The sequence below is a fragment of the Propithecus coquereli genome, unplaced genomic scaffold, assembly GCF_000956105.1.
Source record: "Propithecus coquereli isolate 6110/MARCELLA unplaced genomic scaffold, Pcoq_1.0 Scaffold170, whole genome shotgun sequence".
Classification (NCBI taxonomy): domain Eukaryota; kingdom Metazoa; phylum Chordata; class Mammalia; order Primates; family Indriidae; genus Propithecus; species Propithecus coquereli.
In genome coordinates, this window is record NW_012141636.1 from 1,021,380 (window position 1) to 1,035,970 (window position 14,591).

The 14,591-nt window shown below is 37.5% G+C and overlaps 1 protein-coding gene across 1 annotated transcript in view; it reads left to right on the forward strand.

The window, feature by feature from the left end:
* The window catches only part of ANKRD42 (ankyrin repeat domain 42), a gene marked incomplete at its 5' end in the record, with an annotated part of 47,124 nt that extends 32,533 nt beyond the window's left edge, over nt 1–14,591 (forward strand). Inside the window, 3 exons of the mRNA XM_012641778.1 lie at nt 1,730–1,856; nt 5,469–5,613; nt 14,502–14,591. Of these exons, the coding sequence (XP_012497232.1) occupies nt 1,730–1,856; nt 5,469–5,613; nt 14,502–14,591 (362 nt within the window). The remainder of the gene's footprint in view (nt 1–1,729; nt 1,857–5,468; nt 5,614–14,501) is intronic.

Genomic DNA, 14,591 nt, shown 5'->3' on the forward strand with positions numbered 1-14,591 from the left:
TTTTTGTTGGAAAGTTTCTGCTTTGTTGAGTTGAAATCTCTCTTCTTGGGGCTAATTCCAGTTAATCCTAGCTCTTCTCTCCAAGGACCCCATAGAACAGGTCTTTTAAAAAATAGCATTTCAGCTCACGCCTATAATCCTAGCACTCTGGGAGGCCGAGGTGGGTGGATTGTTTGAGCTCAGGAGTTCGAGACCAGCCTGAGCAAGAGCGAGACCCCGTCTCTACTAAAAATAGAAAGAAATTAATTGGACAACTAAAAATATATAGAAAAAGTTAGCCGGGCATGGTGGCACATGCCTGTAGTCCCAGCTACTTGGGAGGCTGAGGCAGAAGGATTGCTTGAGCCCAGGAATTTGAGGTTGCTGTGAGCTAGGCTGACACCACGGCACTCTAGCCCGGGCAAAAGAGTGAGACTCTGTCTCAAAAAAAAAAAGAAAAAAATAGCATTTCAAATATCGAAGAAATTATTATACAAGTTAAATCTTTTCAATCTCTGATTTTTTTTTTTCTTAATCCTCTCTTTTTGCTTGCTAGCAGTTAGGGTGGTTCCCAAACCTGTCTACCCTTCAGAATTGTCTGAGGAGCTTTTATAAAGTGCAGATACCTGTATTTGTAGGTCTGGAATGGGGTTCAAGCATGTACCTTTTTAAAAAGCACCCCAGTTGATTCTGGTGTATGCAATTTGGATCTTGCAGCTCTAACCCTATTGGTAGATACATCAGAGTGGTAAATGTTAGGAAGAAGAGGCTGTGATTTGCAAAACTGGTCCTGTAGAGTAGTTTCTCAACTTTTATACTCTTGACATTTTGAGCCTGATAATTATTTATTGTTTTTAAGAAAATAATTGGTAGATTCCATTCTGAAAAATGAATGGTCAACATAACTGACCTGTGTTAATGGTTGGAAAGTGGAAAGAAAGTAAATAGTCTTTGGTAATTGACTTATTGTTTTTTTTATTTTAAAAAAATTTTAATAGAATTAGGGGGGTATAAGTTGGATTCCATTACATGTACCAGGTAATTATTTTTGTTGAGAGGGGCTCCCTGTGCATTGTAAGATGCTTAGCAGTATCCTGAGCCTTTACCCACTAGATGCCAGTAGCCTCCCTTTCTCTCCCCACTCCCAAATTGTGACAGGCAAAAAGGTCTCTAGATGTTGGCAAATGACCTTTGGGGGAAAAAAATCACCCCAGGTAAAGAACCACTGCTCTACCAGATGGAAAAATTACAGTTTTGATCGTTGGAAAATAGCTCAAAATATTTCTCAACACACTTCCTTCTCATAGTATCCTCTTGCATAGGTATTACAAGTGACTAATCACAAAATTTGGGGCCAGATTAGTTCTTGTTTACTTTAAGCATATTTCCATTTTTCTAATTTTCTTACATATAGTAGATAATGCACGATCCTGTAATACACCACTAGTCCTAAAATACTGCCAGTCTTATTTAAAACTTCTTGTTCATAGCATTAACATTCATAATAATCTGATATGTGCTCCAGTAGCAAGGAAAGAATCCTCCATTTAGGTATTTTATTGCTTGCTCATTCTGATATTCTGTTACTGGTATTTATCTTTCTTTGTGTATGCCACCTTCCCTCCAGCCTCCCCCACCAAAACACAGACACTGGCTCTGAAGGAAGAATATGCTCAAGAGGACCATTACCCTGTGAGCACATGAGCTGTTATCTGTCTAAACTAGTTTCCCATTCAACTCTGTCTTACAGTGAGAGCTTATAAGAAAATTGTAGAATTCAGACACCTCCTGGGAATTGCTGAAAGCAACTATAAACACTTGGGAGGGATCACAGAAGAAGCTCTAAAGCAGAAGAAAGAACATCTCGAGTCTGAAAAGTAACGTTTTTTAAAACTTAATGATTTGTTTTTAATTACCTCTCTAAATGCCATTTAAGGGTTTGTTGATCAGTAGCTTGTTCTTTCATCCTGCCAAAGGGTGTTAGGTTTCATTCTGTTTCCCCCCTAAGTCCCCCGATGAGGAGTTAAGATTTTTTAAAAAATTGTGGTCAAATACACATAACATAAGATTTACCCTCTTAACCATTTTTAAGTGTACAGTTTAGTAGTGTTAAGTACATTCACACTGTTTTGCAGCCGATCTCCAGAACTCTTTTCTTCGTGTAAAACTGATACTCTAGGGGGTGCGGTGGCTCACGCCTGTAATCCTAGCACTCTGGGAGGCTGAGGTGGGTGGATCGCTCAAGGTCAGGAGTTTGAGACCAGCCTGAACAAGAGCAAGACCCCGTCTCTACTAAAAAATAGAAAGAAATGATCTGGACAACTAAAAATGTATATATAGAGAAAAAATTAGCAGGGCATGGTGGTGCATGCCTGTAGTCCCAGCTACTCGGGAGACTGAGACAGGAGGATTGCTTGAGCCCAGGCGTTTGAGGTTGCTGTGAGCTAGGCTGATGCCACAGCACTCTAGCCCGGGCAACAGAGCCAGACTTTGTCTCAAAAAAAGTCGATACTCTGTAAGGAAGTAAGGTGTTTTTTTTTTTTTTTTTTTTTTGAGACCACAGCTACTTTTCAACCAGTACAGGTGACACAGTCTTTAAACGTTCACATCAGGTTGGACTGCCCACTCATGAATCTGAGATTCAGTCTTGTGTTCACTGACGATAGTACCCATCAGAGAATGCTTGCGTCCAGAGGCTGTGAATAGGTACATTGCTGTCATCACCTTTTACTTCCTGCACCCTAAATTGGCTCTCTAGATATTGGGTACCTCTTGAATTATAGTTGGCTCTCTGTATCCATGGGTTCTACATCCATAGATTCAACCAACTGTGGATCAAAAATATTTGGGGAAAAAAAAGGGTGGTTGTGTCTGTACTAAACATGTACAGACTATTTTTCCTTGCCATTATTTCCTAAATAATTCAGTATAACAACTATTTATATAGCATTTACATTGTATAAAGTATTGTAAGTAATCTAGAAATGATTTAAAGTATAGCACAGGATGTGTGAGGTTATATATAAATACTATACCATTTTATGTAAGGGACTTGATCATCTGTAGATTTTGGTATCGGGGTGGGGAGTGGGTCCTGGAACCAATCCCCCACAGATACCAAGGGACGATTGTAATTAATGGCTGCTGGAATAAAGAATGCCTCGTGCTTCTTTCCTCCCACTGCCTCTATACTTGTCTATCTGTTTTCTAGAATGGACAAGGAACAAAGAGAGACAAAAGAGAGGAGATGTCTGGTTTAATCAACATGGGTCTGTAAAGAGAACCACACATGGATTCCCTTTCTCGTTCTCTGCTTTCCTTATCCTTTCCGTTGGTTGTTTCCCTCATACTCTCAGAACCTCCTGTTTCCCTTTCCTCCACCCACTTTTGAATCTAGTCTCATTAAGAGGTCTGGTAAATGTATTCAGTGTAACATCTAAATCTTTGATAAGGATTAACGTGTTATCCTTCCATGGATAGGTACTTGGGAATTTAAACAGAAGGCAAAACCTTAGGCCAAAATACTGTACCTCTTATTGTGATTTTAGACACTAGGAAAGCTGTGGCAGACCAATTTCTTTCTTTTTCTTTTTTTAATCAAGGGCCTTCTTGGTATCTCACAAATCACATCATGTAAGAAGCTGTCCAATGTCTTTACATTGCTTAAAATGTTTCGAGATATAGACTGTTTTTAGTGTTAGCCTTGGCCTAAGAACCTGACTAAAAGTTCTTAGATCCCTTATAGTCTGGAAAAGTACTTCACAGTGGAACAATTGTTTCCTAGTAATGACTTCTAAATTTCGGTTTTCTTTGTTTTTCTTCTAAAGCTGATTACTATACTACCACTAATGCTATTTTTATTACTTCTGAGCAGGCACTAGATAAACCCCCTTACAAACATTATCTCTTGCAATCTTCACAATTACATGAACTATTATCTTACTATACAGATTAGGAAACCAAGACTTACAGAGGTTAAGTAACTTTTGTAAAGTCACAGAGGAAGTAGTAATGGTTGGGGAGAGCCAGGATTTGAGCCTGAGTCTATGACTCTAACCCTACTTAAGATCATTACAATTTTAATTTTTGCTCTAATGGTCACAGAATAGTCTGTCAGTGTGGAATGGCTATATTATTGATGTAAGTGATTTTTGAACATAAGTTTTTTTAAAAAAATTGCTTTTAGCCTTTGTGCCACAATGATGTTTTACATCAGCTGAGACTGCAGTGTTTTTTCTAAATTGTACCCTGAGTGAGCTTTAATTCTCTAGCATTTGTTTTCCACTTTGTGTTAAGTGCATCTTAAGACATGTACTCTTTGGGTGTAAACTCCTGATCTTAGATATTGTTGTAAGGAAAAACTGGACAGGTATTGGTTTGAAAGATGTCCTTATGATTTTATTATTATCTGTTAGATCAAACTTACTATACAGTAAAACAGTTGTGTTCCACTGTCCTGGGAATGATTTTCCCTTCTTATTTGCTGAACTTCTAGGCTTCCACAGTTGACATTCTTCTTCCTTAGCCCTAATCTTAACCTCATTGACTTCTGTATCAGAACTACTACTATGTACTGTTAGATTGCCCTCCTAGGGACCTGACACTTAACCCAGCATGCCTTGGGAATTCTGTTCCTTTCTTCTTTTTCATAAGGCAGAAACAACAACAACAACAACAAAAACCTTGGTTCAAGTCACATCTCTTGTCTGGATTATTGTAACATCATCCTAATAGATCAGCCAGCTTCCTCTCCCTGCCTCATCTCCCACTGGTAGTCTGTTTGCAACACAGCATTCAGAGTAATCATATTAAAACTTAAGTCAGATCATGCCATTTCTCTACTCAAACCCTCCAATAGCTTCTCTTTGCAATCAGAGTAAAAGCCAAAGTCCTTACTGTGAATATAAGGCCCTACTTGTTCTGACTCTCATTTATCTCTCTGACATACAATACTTTCCCTTTTATACTTTAAACTACTCCAGCACATTGGCCTTTCGTTTTCTTGTGCTTCAGCAAGCATACTTCTGTCTTAGGACCTTTGCACTTATTCCCTGTCTGGAATGTTCTGCTGCTGATGTCTACGTGGTTATCTCTCTTATTTCCTTCAGGACTTTGCTCAGCAGCCCCTTTCTCTTCCCTAGCCACTATATTAACTCCTTCCTCCACAACATTTTATATTATTCTTTCCTGTTTTATTTTTTTCTCCCTTAGCACATATCCAACATATCATATATTTTACTTACTTATTTTCTTTACTGTCTGTCTTCCTCTGCATCTAAGGTAAGGTCCAGGAAGGCAGATTTTGGTCTTTTGTTCACTGTCGTATCCCTAGTCCCTAGATTGGTGCTTGTTCATAGTAGACCCCCCAGTACATATTTGTTGAATAAATGTTTTCTTTGCCTTAAATACAATGCATGGATGCTTTCCAGTACTGCCAAATAATTGTTAGTTGATGTTGGAGGTTGACTGAAAAAAAATTTTTTTGATAGGACCATCAAAGAACTGCAGAGCCAGCTGGAGTATGAACGACTACGTAGAGAAAAATTAGAATGTCAGCTGGATGAATATCGAGCAGAAGTGGATCAACTCAAGGAAACTCTGGAAAAAATTCATGGCTCCAACTTTACAGCTATGGTTGGTGTCCTTCTTAACACATTTAGTTTTCGTGAGAAATAGTATACAAGAGTGGCTAAAAGTATAAGCTTTTGGCTGCTGGGGCTGTTTGGGTTAGAATCCTGGCTATAACCTTTTTTGATTTTGGCAAATCATTTAACCTCTTTGTGTTTCAGTTGTAAACTGGAAATAATATTAAGTTATACTTTCTAGAGCTGATGTCAGGATTAAAGGAATATATATATGTGTGTGTGTATATATATATATATATATATGAACTATATATTTAACTATATGACCATATACACACACACACCCATATGTATCCATATATATATAGGTTAGAACAGCATCCCAGTTCATAAGTGTGCAGTGTTATTGTTGTACCATATAAGGAGAAAATATTTTTATAAGCAGATTAATCAATAAGAATTCTGAGACAGCAAGGAGAGGGCAGAGCAAGATGACCAAATAGAAATCTCCAGTGATCATCCCTCCACACAAATTCCAAATTCAATATCCATGCAAGCAAGCACCCTGAAGAACCAAAAATCAGAGGATGAAGACTTTTTGATGACTTGAACAGCATCATCATTTTGTATTGGTAATAGCCACTAGCAAGTGAAGCTTAGGTGAAACTTAAAAAAAAGAAGAATTCTAAGATGGCTGGAGGGTGTGTATAGTTAATATTATAAATAACAAAAATAAAGTGCTTTGAATGGAATCATTTTAGAAAGCTTCAGCTTCTCCAAAGAATAGCTTTGAGAGTAGAAGAGAGCCAGCATAGAAGTTGTCATAGCATCCTTTTACTCAGAGTAGTAATAAAATAACGTTTGTGTAACACTTTACCTTTATAAAGTTCTTTTGCATGTTATCTTATTGTATGTCCTTTGACCTGACCCCATTTAACATATGAGGAAACCAAGGCTTAGGGAGGTTAAGTGACTTGTCTAAATTCACACAGCTAGTTAGTAATGATGGGATCACTATTCAATCTCTAGTCTTTTGACCCCGTAGCCTTTGCTCTTTTCATAACAGAAATTAGAAATTTGGAATTCAGAATATAGGCTTAGAAAATAGAAAAATGTTTAGAGTTGGCAAAAAGGACACATATGTAGAAGGAAGCAAAGAAGAAACATGAGAAACATACAAAGAACAAGTACAGAAAAGCAGGTGGAGTATAGAAAACAGTAAAAGTGGCAGCAAGAAACCCCACATGGTGCTTGTATTTCATGCTATCTAGTCTCAGTAGAGCAGGCAGGAAGTGCACTGGGGAAACTTTGACCCTTATTCTCTCCTGTGAGTGAAGATGGCCATGATGCAGTCCTTGTGGACAGCTATTTGTGACATAGTGTAGGGATTCAGGTACGTTTCATATTTTCTTTCCATAGGGAATGTTTTCCTTCAGTCATCATGTGTGAATGAATTCTATTCCAGAACTCTATCATCTTAAATCTGATCTAAAATAAAAACTTCCTGGTTTCTGTTTATTTTTCAAAAGCTAACCATTAGCAAAAATATTAATGGTAATATTTTTAATCACTACTTTAAAAATATTAAAATAATATATGTGCTTGTTGTAAAATGTTGAAAACAGGATAGGTGTTCCTCCTTACACCAAGTTCCACCCTCCCAAGGAAGCTAGTTTGGTACATCTCAGAGAAAATTCTATTTATCTACAAACACATATGTGTATTTCTATATATATAAATACAAATATTTCCTCCGTTTCTCTAGGTATTGATGTCTTACCAGTGCTTGATTTTCCAAGGGATATAATTAACTATAATAATTAATCTATTCTCTTCATTCTTGCAATACTCTTCTTGTAGCATCTTTAGCCTCCAGGGAATCTTTAGTATCTGGGAGGCCAGCTGTGCAGTCATGTGGTATTGGCTAGAGGGCTAGAGGACACAGGATCATTCATAAGCTGCCATTTACACTCAAGTCTGTTACCTTTCTACCTTGTGGCAGGGACTCTGTGACTCCCAGTCTCCTCAAAGGTAGGAACGTCAGTTGTTCTTTAGCTGCCTAGGTGGGACAATCTTTTGGGGTCACCCAAGCTGCATACTTTCTTTTGAGTCATTACAAACTGATTGCTTATAATTGTTTTTTTTAAGTTATTTATAAATTCTGTTTTCTTTCCTTGTTCTCAGGTTGGGTATGACTTCATACTCCGCAGTCCAGCTTGCCTAAAACCTCACTCTACCAACGTGTAGGCTTTCAGGAGAGCCGACTCAAGGTTCCTGTACTCTGGGCCCATTGTTTTTTGCAATCTTGCTTTAGGCTATGCTCAATTTTTGTAAATAAGCAAATGTCACTGACCCTTCATGGCAGGTACAACTCTGGCATTGCTTATTTTCTCTTTTGCCAAAGCTTGAGTCACCATTTCCTCACTTTAAAATGAGGGCTATTAATACCTTAACCTTATGGGATTGTATTGATGTTAAAGCAAATACTGTGTAGAAATCCTGAGCGCAGTTTCTGGCACACAGAGGTATTCGCTATATAGTAGTATTCACTGTATTATTTTCTCCCTTTCTTCTTTTTCATTTTCGATATTAGAGGTGAGTAGACATGGTCAGTGGATAAATAAATGGGTAGAGCCTCTTGCATCTAATAATAAGAAGAGTTTATTTTGGAGCCTAATTATATATAAGTATAAATAAAATGAACTTTTCATTCAGGATTCGTTTATATGGATTTCTCAAGAAGCTCTGACTAAATCTTTCTCCTGCCACCTTCTGGTTGGGATCTATGATTGCACACAATTATACCTTTAAGGAATCTGTAATAGTATAATTTTTATTTAGGAAAAAAATTCTTAAAATAGTTTTTTAGGATAGCTTGACATATATAAAGCACTTTAATGGGCTTTTTTTGTAACAAAACAACTGTTTTTATAGTACTTTCTCAGATATTATTTCATCTTAGTCTACATCAATACTATGAGGAGGTAGAAATGATATTTTTTTAATCCCCAAATAAGAGGGGATCAAATATAAGGAAGTTGAAACTCAGAGAATTTGAGTGTCTTGTTAGAGCACACAGCTAGTGTGAAGCAGGGACAAACTCAGAATCTCTGCCTCCAGATCATATTTCTTTAATACTTCTGTGTAAATGATGTTCAAATCCATACTTTAGTACTATGTCCCACCAGGCCTCCCCACCTGTATTTCTCACTGCCAGCTGGACATTTCCACCTGAAATTCCTAGTAGTGCCTAATTTAAAAAATGTCTAGAACCAAATTCAACATCAAGACCCGCCATCTCTGCATTTAAATGAATGGCATCATCATTTTCTCAACTACCCAGTTTGGGACTCTTAAAGTCACAAGTGGCCTTGTTTTCTCCCTTAGCCCATACAGAAGGGGGCCCATCCCATAGATAAGAACATACTCTCTACTTTCACTGCTTCTCTTGTTTAGGTTTCTATATCTTTTTATCTTAACTACTGGGATAGAAGTTCAGTATCTAGTCCTTTCTTATCCAAATCCATTTGACTCATTGCATGCAGTCAACTTGATTTTTTGTCACTCTTTGGATTGAAAAATATTCTTTGCCTGAATTACGTATTAATTCCTCAGTTTTATATTCAGTTGTAACCTACCTCACTAGCTTTATTTTTTGTCTATTCTACATGTAGTCTGTATTTTTTCTTTCTTTTTTCTTTTTTCTTCCTTTCTTCTTTTCTTTTCTCTTTTCCCTCCTTCCTTCCTTTTCTTTCTTTCTTTCTCTTTTTCTCCCATTCCCTCTCCTCCTCCCCCTTCCCCTCCCTCTCCCTCTCCCTTCCTCCCTTCCCTCCCTCCCTCCCTCCCTGAGAGGGTCTCTATTGCCCAGGCTACAGTGCAGCGGCACCATCATAGCTCACCGCAACCTCAAATTCCTGGGCTCAAGCGATCCTTCTTGTTTTGGCCTCCCAAAGCACTGGGATTATAGGCATGGCCACCACATCTGGCCATAGCTTGTGTTCTCTGAAGTTACCCCACACTTTCCCACCAACAAGCCTTTGTTCATTTTGTCCATAAACCTTGAAACCTCCCTATCCGTTAACTCTGCCTCTCAAAATCCTCATTTGTCACCCCTTTCCTAATCCTTCTGATTACATGTGACCTCTCCTTCCACCAAGCTCTTGGTACTTCTTTGAGAGCTTCTCATCCTTTGTGTTAAGGCTTGATTGGGTGCTTACTTTACTCACAGTACCAAAAATTTGTTTCATGAGATCATCTAACTTACCTTAATAGTAACATCTTGGTCATCGTCAACAACAGGCATTGAGTACTTGTATGTTGGGCTTAGTATTCAACAGGTGTTATCTTCATTTTACAAATGAAGAAACCAAATCTCAGATAAAATAATCAATTTGTGAAGTTATACAGCTTGTCAGATGGGTAGTCATGATTTCAACCTAACTGCCTGGCCTGAAGTCCATGCTTTTAACTTTGTTACTGCCATTATTAACCCCTCACCCTTCTTTTCTTACTGGAGGAAGATTTATTTTAAAAAATTCATCTTTAAAAACTTTTGATGCTGGTTCTTTAATAGTTAATTTACTTACGAAAATTTAAATATAAAATTGATAGTAATTTTGTTAAAATGTCACTTATATTGGGATTATACACTATAGGTTCAAACATGTTTCAAGATGTGTTTTAAATTTGAAGTTGAGATGATAAAGTAACATGGTAGGATGTCTTCGTGACCTTGGAGTAGGACAAGAATGGATAGGCTGGAATTCATTAAAAGCTAACATCAATGGATTTGAAGAGGCATGCCAAAATATAGGAAAGTATATATATCCTTCCCATATCTCTTTCTCCTGTCTGAGAAAGAAATCATATCTAGAATGTATAAAGAACTTAAGTCAATATGAAAAAGACAATCCAGTAAAAAACTGGACAAGACTTGAATAGGCATTTCACAAAAAAAGGTATCCAAATGGCTAACAAACATGAAAATGTCCTCAAAATTATCAGAAATGTAAATTAAAACCCAAAGAAGATACTAATGTATACCCACCAGAATGGCAAAAATTAAAACAAAACAAAACAGACATTACCAAGTATTAGTGAGGATGTAGAGCAAATAGAACTATTATACACCACTTGTAGGAGTGTAAATCACTTTTGAAGATTGTTTGGCAGTATCTATTAAAGCTGAACATGCACATACCTCATTAATTCCTAGTGGAATTTGGTACATGTCTCTTTGTGTACACAGTGAGCACCAAAAGACATATACAAGAATGTTCATGTCAGCGTTATTATAAATATTCCCCAAATTAAAAATAATCCAAAAATTCCATCAACAGTAAGAATCAATAAATAGATTTGCTATATTCATACACTGGAATATTATACAGTAATGAAAATGTATGAATTACTACTCTACTGAAATGAATGAATTTCACAATGCTGAGCAAAAGAAGATAATACAAAAGAACACATACTGTATGATTTCCTCTTGTTCAAATAGGCAAAATAAATCAAGTCTGTAGCGCCTGGGAGGGGGCAAATGGAAGCTTCTGAGATGCTGGTAATATTCAATTTCTTGATCGTAGTTGTGGTCACACTTCATAAAAATTCATCAAGCTATACATTTTTCTTCTTTGTGCTCTTTGGTATGTATATTATAATTAAATAAAAATGTTTATTAAAAAATTTAAACTAGATGGGCACTATAATAGCTTTGGCAGAGATGGCTGTCCACAGAGAGATTTGTGTAGCACAGTTCACACCTTCTTTCTTCTGAACCCATATAATTCAGGAAGTCATTGGTCTAAACCTTTGGGCAATATTTGCTAATCAAGAATGGTTGACCAGGAACTGGTAGTATTCCATGATTACCTTCTCTGTTTAACTTAAACTTATTTTCTACCTACAAGTGTTTGGAACTGGATTGGACATTGATATGGTCTGTGCTGGGCTTCTCTCTGAGCACTCAGGTACTAGCCTGTGGGTCTACAATAGTCCTTGGAGCAATTTGAGGGCTTAAGTGAGCTTATGCAGGTCCAGCTCTTAGTGTGGGGAAATTCTAGAAGTTTGTGTGTGATTTCTGTCTCTTTCTCTTTGGTTACAGTCTCTTTCTTTTCTTTTCTTTTCTTTTTTTTGTTTTGACACTGTTAAGAAGAGTCTGTCCTGCTGAGCAAGAATTTGGAATTTTTTGTTTTTATTTTTGAGACAGAGTCTCACTTTGTCACCCAAGCTGGAGTGCAGTGGTGCAGTTTGAGCCCACTGCAGCCCCAAATTCCTGGGCTCAAGTAGTACTCCTGCCTCAGCCTTTTGAGTAGCTGGGACTATATACAAGTGCACACCACTGCACCCAACTAATTTTTAAATTTTTTGAAGAGATGAAGTCTTGCTATGTTGCCCAAGCTGGTCTCGAACTCCTGGCCTCAAGTGATCCTCCTGCCTCAGCCTCCCAGAGTGCTGGGGTTACAGGAATTTTCTCCTTTTAGTTTCACATGAGGTCTAGAATGTCTCAGATTGTATGGACTTTTTTAAAAAAATAAGAATTCCATATACCCAAGCAATAATTTGTAGATCCATAAATTCTGTCAACAGTTTCATGTGTAGACTCATTAATCTCTTCAGTAAGCCTGTAAATTCTTTCAGGGCAAAAAATACTGGTTATATTTAAAATATATACATTTTAAAATTATATACAGAGATTTTTGTCTAATTTTGTTCTAGTAGAAGATTGCATTTATATTTAGAATTGCCTTCAGTTCCTAAGCACCACGATTCACATTATTCAGTATCTCAATAATATAGGTCTCTTTTCCTGAGTTTAGGAGAAAACACTTATTAGGGATAAATATATTTCTGGCTACTGTATGATGAGCAAATGAGTAATCCTGGTGAAAGATGTTCTCCAAATACAGAAACTTTTAGAATTTGAAAATTTGTAACCTTCAATGAGCACTTACTTGAGGCCTGTTGAATGCCAAGCACATATTTTCTTTAGAATTTGTATGGTAAGACTTAATTTGATAAAACAAATTACATATTTGGTGTTAGTGGAGGCTTTGGTATTTAACCATTATTTATAGAATATTTGGAATCTTTAAAACCTCCTCTAATAAGTTAGCATATGTGAAAGGTAAAGAAATATATTACTGTTTCTAGAAGTCTTGTAACTCTATTAAAGCATTAGAAAATAGGTTATATCTGAAAAGTAGCTATATCTTTTCCCCCGCATTTTCTATGTTCTTTCTCTAGTTCTGTCTGGTTATAATAGATGAGGTTAAAATCATGCCCCACCTTAGTGTTGTTTTTGTTTTTTTGGGTTTTTTTGAGACAGAGTCTTGCTCTGTCACCCAGGTAGAGTGCAGTGGCATCATCATAGCTCACTGCAACCTCAAACTCCTGGGCTCAAGTGATCCTCCTGCCTCAGCCTCCCAAGTAGCTGGGACTACAGGTGCTCACCATGACACTCAGCTAATTGTTCTATTTTTAGTAGAGATGGGGTCTTGTTCTGGCTCAGGTATTGAACTTCTGAGCTCAACCGATCCTCCTGCCTTGGCCTCCCAGAGTGCTAGGATTACTGGTGTGAGCCACCGTGCCTGGCCCTCAGTGTTTTTCTTTCATGGACATCTTTGCATCCAGTCCTAATGATCTGGAGGGGTGCCTGAAACCAGGGAAAGGGAGGGTGATTTCAGTACTTTCTTTTCTGCTTCTCTGCTGCAGACTCCTGAGTGGGAGATCTTATTCCTTTTTATAACCTACAATTATATATAGGGCAGTTGCAGGAACTGAATGATTGAACATGAACTTTGAAGTCAGACAAAAATCTAGATTTGAATCCTGCCATTTAATTAGTTTTGTGATCTTGGAGGAAGTTGTTTAACTTCTTTGACTTCTGTTACCTTGTCTATAAAATGTTGGTAATGCTACCTATTTTACCTTGTTTTGTATGTATAGTGTGAAGTACAGAGGTGTCATATGCTAAGTCCTTATCAAAGGTTTGTTGCTATTACTCTTCAGACTAGCTGGTAAGAGACCATCTGTATTATTCTATGCCCACATGAGCCTCGCCACTATAGGGGAGGGCTAGCAGTTTCTCTATTCCATTTTCAAGTTTGCAGCCAAGGGAAGGGGAGAGAACAGATGTGTGGTTCGGTTTTCCAGGTAGAGTTGGATAATGGCAGCTAAATTCCATGTTCACACACTACTATGGGTTCAACTAACTGGGCTCATTAGCAAAGGTATGGGCAGGAACATCTTGGGGAACTAACTCTAGCCCCCCATGGACACATGCTTTGTCTTGTTCTTGGAGCTTCTGAATTTAGATCTATCCTGAGTCCAGAGCATTTTTGACTGGAAGAATTACTCAAATATGATTAACATGTAGGGGGCATCCACTGTGTTCCTAGCCCTCTCTTGTTCCTTCCCCTGGCATTTATTGATTCTTCTGTGCTGGGTCATGAGAATATCAAGATGGATGAGAAATATACAGAAACAGTGGGGGACAGGGCAAAGTGGAAAGTAAGTAAGACTAGAGCAGTAGAGATGTCCAAACATTAAAGAAGGAATGGAGGAACCAGGAAATATGATTCTTAGCACTATTGGACTTATAAAGCATCCTGAAGATAGCATACTATTAATAATACTTTCTGTATTTCAGTTAGCAACATGTTGTGAAATACTAGTATTTGCAGATGTATTAGGTAGAGATAGGACTGAATGATTTCTTAAGGTGCCTCCCAGTCTTAGGATTCAGCACAGTATGATGCACGCACTGGGACTTCAGATTAGGGAATTCATTTTTACAAAATCCTAAAAGAAATTTAATCAGAGTTGAAATTACTAGCATGATTAATTTTTTTTCTTTTGAAGGGACATTGTAGAAAGATGAAAATGTGTGCTAGCATTAAAATTGTATTTAACTCTCTTTTCTTTTGTGTATAGGAAGACAACTCTTCTTGCGAGTCAAGCAAAGAGGAGAGGAGAGTGAAGAAAAAGATGTCTTCTGGGGGAGTGTTTGTAAGAAGGTACTAA